Genomic DNA, 7,561 nt, shown 5'->3' with positions numbered 1-7,561 from the left:
GCGCAAACACAGTTACCGCCCGCCCTATACTTTCGAGGAAAAGAGAACAAGGAAGTTATATTGAGGTCGGTAAAAGACTCGGAAGAAATTTTGCAAGACGCAGAATCTGCTATTCTCTGCAAGGGTGCCATGGACCAAGCAGAGTTTGACAACTACAGCAAGGATATCACACGCCACCTCAAGCACTCCGTTGACCCTGCACAAGGCATTGTTTTCAGCAGATCTTGCTCAGGAGTAGTGAGCAAAGAAGGTAAGCATTAGTTCGGTACTAATCACTCGGCCTTTTCTGTGACAGTGGGCTATTAGATTTTTTTTTTGTGTGTTCGATAAAGCATCCTTTGAGACATTAAAAAATAAAGGCAATATCAGCTTTGCATTTAGACTGGCTTGCACGTGATATCATGAAGCTCCAAACTTGAGGCATCTGCAAGGCACTTAGCAGGTGTCGGCAAACCCAGTGAATGCCATACACAAGCCCATCCTGCCTATCCAAGTAGAAACTAAACGTTTCAATGAAAAATGCTATTCTCACTGTTTACAGCAGTACATTCAATATAATAGGCTGTATACTAATCTACCTGATAGATCTACAGTAACGTATGACCTGCGAACACGAAAAAAACTTGTACCTATTACCCGAACCAACTATGGAAAACAGAAATTAACTTTTCAGGTGCCATCCCTAATCAACAACACACCAAATGTGGAATTTTCATTGGCAGCTAGGGTAATTAAAAAGAACGTAAAACAATATTTAAATGACTATCCCCTATAATTGCAATGGTGGTAGTAACTGTATTTTTCTCATATGTAATCTTTTTTGTGTAAATATTTTTTGGTTTTAGTGAAAATATTTGTTATTGACAGCGTGATCTGTTGATTTGTATATCCAATGAATACTGCATGTATTCATATCTTTTACATATCGGATGTAAGTGTTGCATAATGTTTTTTTTTATTTTATATACACTAGAGGTGTGTGCTGTTGTCTGTTGTTATCTGTTTTTGGAGCCAAGGCCCAGTCAGGCTTGCCGCCTTTTGCCTTGGCTTCCCCTTTCTTGTAAAAGAAAGAAATAAAAACAAAAAACAGCTAGGTAACTATCCATTTAGATTCACCCTGTGTAACATGTTATTGCAAATTAATAAACGCACCAATAGGTTAGGACAGAAAAGCACAAGTGAAATAGGTGCTTGGGTGGTGATAATAATATTGGAGTGCTACAAGCAAAATATAAAAATTTCACTCGTGCTCTTTCCTGCTGTGTCCTCTTATTTTTTACATATTGTAACAGGTATTGCATAAATGTTGCTCTGAAAATGAGAATGACCAACCGTCTCTTTTTTTCTGTGTTTTAGGTGTCATCTGTGTAGCATGCCGCTATCTAAGGAAGTGTCGGCTCAAGACAAAGCCTCTGAAGAGGAACATTCCTATGCACCTGAAGCTGGCTCGGCAAAGGGCAAAGTGCCTCGCGTCACGTGTCAGCACACTTCAACAGGTAGTTTCCAAGATGAAAAATGAAAATTCAAAAATCACCGAAGAATCCTTCAAGAGCAAACTTGAAATGCTGTCACAAAAACAAAAAGAGGCTGCTATTCATATGTTTGCACCAGCTAAACGTAAAGACATGCAAGGAATGAACTACACAAAGAGCTGGATCCTCGAGTGCATAATAATGAAAATGAAAGGACCTAAACTGTACGAGCACATGCGCAAGCAGAACATTCTTGCACTCCCAGCAAAGTCAACGCTGAGCAGTTACCTGAAGTCCTACAGGACCGGATTTGGCTTTAATGCCAAAATATTTAGAGTCCTCAAGGAAAAAATAAGCACGATGGATCGTTTCAAAAGACATGGCGGATTGCTTGTCGATGAGATGAAACTTTCCGAAAACCTTGCAGTTACTTCCGCTGCATTCATTGAAGGATTCGTTATTCTGGGCTCCTTCACACCTGAGATTGACAAACACACGGTATGTGACCATGGTATGGTCATTTGTTTTGTGCCGTTTGTCGGAAAGTGGACGCAGATCCTTGCCATATTTGCCACTCATGGAAATGTAAAAGGAAACCTGCTAACGAAGATTATGATGGAAGCAGTTATCCTTGCAGAAAATGCAGGGCTGTTTGTTGACTTTATCATAGTGACGGTGCAACATGGAACAGGAAGATGTGGTCAATGATGGGAATTGGAGCAACTCCCTCACACACAAAGTGCAAGGTGCAGTACCCAGTTGATGCAAGCCGCTCACTTCACTTTGTGTCTCACTTTCCGCACCTGATTAAGTGCCTCAGGAACGGGCTCCTGAAGAGAAGCTTCAACACACCAGCAGGCGAGGTAATAACATAGCTTAATTTGTTTTCGTTACCTTTCACTCTGCAAGCAGGCCTTGTTTATATGTCTAGGGATGTATGTTGTAGAACTGGCTTGTCATTTGTGCGTGTGTGTATGTCGCAGGTATCCCTTCGTCCGCTGCGTAAGGCACTGGAACTTGATGGCTCAAATGTCACTCTTCAAGCCATGCCGGGAATTACAAGTCATCACACCAATCCCAACAACTTCGAAAAAATGAGTGTCTTACGCGTTCCAACTGTTCAGCGACAAGGTTCTGAATGGTCTTCGGCTGTATCAGACAGAAGTGGAAAGCAACTGTGGAAGGATTCAACCAGTGCTTATCTTCTTTGGGTAAGTTTACGCACAATACTTTTTCTAAAATGCAATTCTCTCACACTGCAGAAAAATTACATTGCTATTTATTTAACCAAGAACTGTACTTTGGAAAATAAATTCTTGGTGCATTTTTTTATTTTTTTATTTTTGCAGGATGATCCGAGACGTCATTCAAATAATGACATCCAGATTCCCAAGCCAAGCCTTGCGGCCAGACTCGGCTTCTGAGGAAAAGCTGCTTTCGTTTTTGGCGTACCTGACCGAATGGGAGCTGCATGCAGGTGGTCGACGCGGCTTCCTATCTGTATCTACTGCTGTTGGCCTGAGAGTCATGGTAGCAAGCGCTGTCTTTGCTGACCTACCTGACGAAAAATGTCAACTACAAGTACTTAATGACTTCAAAATTGAGTCAGGACCCAGTCGAAAATCTCTTCGGTATAGCACGGCAGTCAAGCAGTTGCAATACCCATCCAACACCCCAACAGTTTCTCGTTACTGTGTCTTGCCTAAGTTTTTATGGACTTGCCAGATCTGTTGCTAATGGGAATGCTGAACCTGGTGTTCTTACAGCCCTACTTGAGCCAGACTTGATGGAAGGCCCGAAGCCCAACAAAACTGACATAATTCAAAGTCTTCTTAATGATCATGATGTTCCCACGACAGGACATCGAATGCAGGGCCCTGTACCTGACCACGCCTCATGTGTGACAGCAAAAAGTGACGATCGGCTGATTTTTACATTTGTGGTTATGTTGCCAGGAAGTTTCTGTTGAAACTGGAGTGTGATGAATGCCACAAATTGCTTCTCACAAAGAAGGAGGATGTTGATTGTCTTGCTGCAGCTCAGTACACCAGGTTGCGAGACAGCAGTGGCCTACTGTATCCAACCGGATGGTTTTTCAGGTTTATTCGAAGGTTGGAAAACCTTTTCACAGCCACTTTCAGTACACAAGATCTGCATCATGACAGTGTAATGGATCTAATTGCTCTTGTTAAGAGAAACCACCAAGACAGGACAGGATGCGCCAGCCATGCAGAATCATTGACAATGAAGGTTGTAGCTTTTTATGTTACCACACGGCTGCACTTTTTTGTGAAGTCCCTAAACCGTTCTAAAAATAAGAGCCGGGAGACTTTAAGGTATCTGAAGTTGAGCCGCTGTAATAAGTATGTGCCAGTGGAATTGTGCACTTTGCCATGGAACACTTCTCTTGTATTTTTCTTGAAAACGCCTCCTCCTACCGATTGATACTGAGAATGAAATAAACTGTCTGCATGGAGACTCATGGGTTTTCAAATGCGCATGTTCATGGCGTGGTTCAATCATATTGATAGAACACAGCAGTATGCGTGCATTCAGCACAGGGATCTTTTCTATGTTTCGAACATGACTTGTGACTGGTGGAACTGGGTAACAAAAAAATTGAAATACTGATGATAAAAGTGCAATTTGATCTGCCGCCGCTGTATAAACTGCGTGATCGCAAAAAGAACCATTGCAGATAAGCGCCTCGCCCTGCCATCCCTATGCTATAGAGATCTTACCGTTATTCACATAAAACCGCATTGATATATTTGCCCCGCCGCTGTGGCTCAGTAGTTGTGTTACTCGGCTGCTGACCCGAAAGACGCGGTTTCGATCCCGGCCGCGGCGGCTGCATTTCGATGGAGGCGAAATGTTGAGGCCCGTGTACTGTGCGATGACAGTGCACGTTAATGAACCCCAGGTGGTCGAAATTACCCGGAGCCCTCCACTACGGCGTCAAAACCCTATCTAAAAACGTTGGGCATCCCTCATAGCCTGATTCGCTTTGGGACGTTAAACCCCACAAACAAACAAACATTGATATATTTGGTATGAAGAAAAATAAACACAGCATTCTAAAACTCCGTGCTGCCGCACTCGCTGCTGCTGCGTCCTGCGGCTCCTGCCGCAGACCGCCTCAGCCGGTGCTCGGGAAGTGAGCGCGCTCGCCATCTCGTGAGCTTCTACACAACCTCCCTCACATCCAGGCCGCTGGTCCTTCCACTACCCAATACTTCTAGCTCACTGTACCTGAGCTAGAGTGTACTAGAATAGGTTGAGTGCCTCGACCCCCGCCGACGGCCACGCTTTTGACTGACTCGCCGGGCGCGGAATGTTGCTACGGGGGCGCTGCGATCGAGGTGGATTGGCGAGCGGCGGTTTCCACTCGGAGAGAAGTGCTGATGGCGGTGTGACTGTAGCGTTGTTTGTTGTGTTTTGAACGGATTTCTTCAACGCGTGGCTGAGATTGTGAGCGGTTAGTATGCCGAATGAGCGGCGCCGACACTGCTATGCGCCTGGCTGTCGCACCGGTTACGCTGGTGTTAAAGCCACTCGGAAACTTTCCTTGTTCAGCGTGCCGAAGGACGAAGCCCGTAGGAGGCTTTGGGAAAAAAATCTGCATCGCGCCGACAAGCCGTTGGATACTAAGTGTGCTGTGTGCGAACTGCATTTTGAGGACCGCTACATTCTCCGTGAGTACGTGCACACTGTGGGCGGGAAAGAAGTTCGGATTCCGCGCGGAGTGCCGGTGCTTGCGAGTGATGCAGTGCCTACAATACTGCCAAATGCGCTTAAGTACCTAAGCAAGACGGCCCCGGTCAAACGTGCGTCTCGCAAACGGGAAGTGTCTTCACACCTGCAGGATGCAAGTAAAAAAAAACAGAAAGAAGAAAGCCCATGCACACCAGCTTTACACGATGAACTTGAAAGCAACGGTTGCGGCTCGTCCAACATTGATGCGGAGAATTTGAACCATCTTAGGACTCCGTCAGCCACGTGGTCATTGCATCATTTTCGAAACTTCGAAGGCACCGTATATGCACTGACACACCTCGAGGCAAGCACTGGAACAGTGCGCTCGGAGAGAGCGGTGCTCTTCAGTGTGAGTGAACAGCAGGATGTTTTCTTCAAAGCTTTTCTAGGAGGGAAAGAAGTTTCCGAAGGAAGTGTAAAAACTGTGCGTCAAGCGGAAGAAGCCCTCCTTCATGCTTCAAGTTTGATTACATGCCCTGGTGCCATTTCTGCGTCAGCGATTTTGGCAGAGGATCTGACGAAATCACTTCTTCAGAAAGCAGATGTCAAGGAGGAGAGTTTCTACAGCAAAAAGTGCATGGTTACAACTACAACAGACGGTAAATATTGGTTCCTCTCTATATTGTTAGTTGCATGGATCTTGGGATCATTTTCATGTATAGCTACGTGGGGGGCTTCCAAAATATTTCTAAAAGCTGAAAACATTGCGTGCTGTCAAAGAGGTCAAACTGTGCTTTTAGTATCTGCCACCCAGAGCCAGGAGCACTGGTTCAGCTATTTTCTTAGCGCTTTCTTGCTTGCAGCATATTTGTTTGCTAACAAGATTGCACCTGCATTTTCTTCTAGGAATGCCCTGCCTGTCCTGTCGCTACCTGCGGAAAGCTCTTCTGACAAGAATCTCCTGGCTAAAGGTTCATCGTGGCAAAAAGGCCAAAACTGCTGCCCAGAAACTAAGGTCGACTTTACAAAAGCACCGGCGGCTTTCCAGGAAGGTTCTCAGCTTTAAGGGGCAAATTGAAAGCATGAGAGCTCGAAATGCTTCTATAGACGAAGATATATTGAAGGAGAAAATATCTCAATTGCCATTAAAGCAACAGGAGAGTGTGCGGCATTGTTTTTCTGCATCAAAAAGGAAGAGCACCAACGGTATGCGTTTCACAAATGAATGGATGCTTGAGTGCATCTTGGTGAAGATGAAAAGTCCAAAGCTTTACAGACATATTAGCAAACATAACATCCTTGTTCTTCCTGGCGATACTACACTTCGAAAGTACACCGCTTCGTATAGGAGTGGATTTGGTTTCTGCCACAAGGTCCTTGAGACACTAAAACAGAAGACAAGCACAATGGACAACTTCAGCCGTCATGGTGGCATCTTAATCGATGAGATGAAGCTCTCTGAGCATCTTTCTGTCGAAAAATGTGGGCGACTGCAAGGATTTGTTGACATTGGTCAATTTACACGCCCCCAAGATGCACATCTTCCATGCAACCATGGAATGGTTGTTATGTTTATGCCGTTTGCTGGGAAATTTTCTCAGATTCTGGCAGTATTTGCTTCACATGGAAATCTGAAAGGTGAGCTTCTCTGCAAGATATTAGTTGAGGCCACCATTTTGGCAGAACAGGCCGGACTGTTTGTGGACTTTATCACATGCAATGGTGCCTCTTGGAACCGGAGAATGTGGACACCCAAGGGTATCCAAGGGACAGCGAGCAAAATTGTCTGCAAAGTGAAGGAGCCCTCCGGCCTACGAAGGCATCGCAGTTACCAGTGCTGTTGAAGATATGGCTGTTGCATCACCTACAAAGCAACATTACAAAGAAAGGCTACATGCTTCTGAAGAGGAAATAGCACAGCTCAAGAAGAAGATCAAAACGCTGCAGCAGAGCAAGCGGAGATTGACGAAAAAGAACGAGACTGCTCAAGAGATAATAAGGGCTATCAAAGACCAAAAGCTCATGTCTGAGGAGGGCATGGAGGTTGTCAGTGCAGCCTTTTCTCCGCATATTCAACAACTCCTTAACAGGGCGGGAAAAGACCACAAAGGCACGTACCCCTCCGAACTGAGAGCGTTTGCGTTAACGCTGCACTTCTATTTTCCGTCAGCTTATGAGTATGTACGCTCGAAGTTTAATGGAGCACTGCCAGCAGAGTGCACTATATGAGAGTGGTACAGTTCCATCAACGGGGATCCTGGCTTCACAGCTGAATCACTGTCTTTCTTAGATAAGCTTGTGCGAAGCCGCACAGAGACACTGTACTGCACTTTGATTGTCGATGACATGTCAATCCGGAAACATTTTGAGCTTGTGGATGACAAAGTTGTTGG

The 7,561-nt window shown here is 45.1% G+C and overlaps 2 protein-coding genes across 2 annotated transcripts; both read left to right on the top strand.

Moving 5' to 3' along the window:
- Positions 1-4,956: 4,956 nt before the first annotated feature.
- On the top strand, positions 4,957-6,234 carry LOC146177668 (uncharacterized). The gene is made up of 2 exons (XM_084581613.1): positions 4,957-5,852; positions 6,075-6,234. Exons 1-2 carry the CDS (start codon positions 4,957-4,959, stop codon positions 6,232-6,234), a joined length of 1,056 nt encoding a protein of 351 aa, XP_084437739.1.
- A 16-nt stretch (positions 6,235-6,250) lies between these two features.
- Positions 6,251-7,012, top strand: LOC146177667 (uncharacterized). The gene has a single exon (XM_084581612.1). The coding sequence runs from the start codon at positions 6,251-6,253 to the stop codon at positions 7,010-7,012; it is 762 nt and encodes a 253-aa protein (XP_084437738.1).
- Positions 7,013-7,561: the final 549 nt, after the last annotated feature.

This window comes from Amblyomma maculatum, chromosome 10, assembly GCF_055883805.1.
Source record: "Amblyomma maculatum isolate TAMU_Amacu chromosome 10, ASM5588380v1, whole genome shotgun sequence".
NCBI lineage: Eukaryota > Metazoa > Arthropoda > Arachnida > Ixodida > Ixodidae > Amblyomma > Amblyomma maculatum.
The sequence above is the reverse complement of the archived record's forward strand: the minus strand, read 5'-3'. Positions and strand labels throughout refer to the sequence as shown.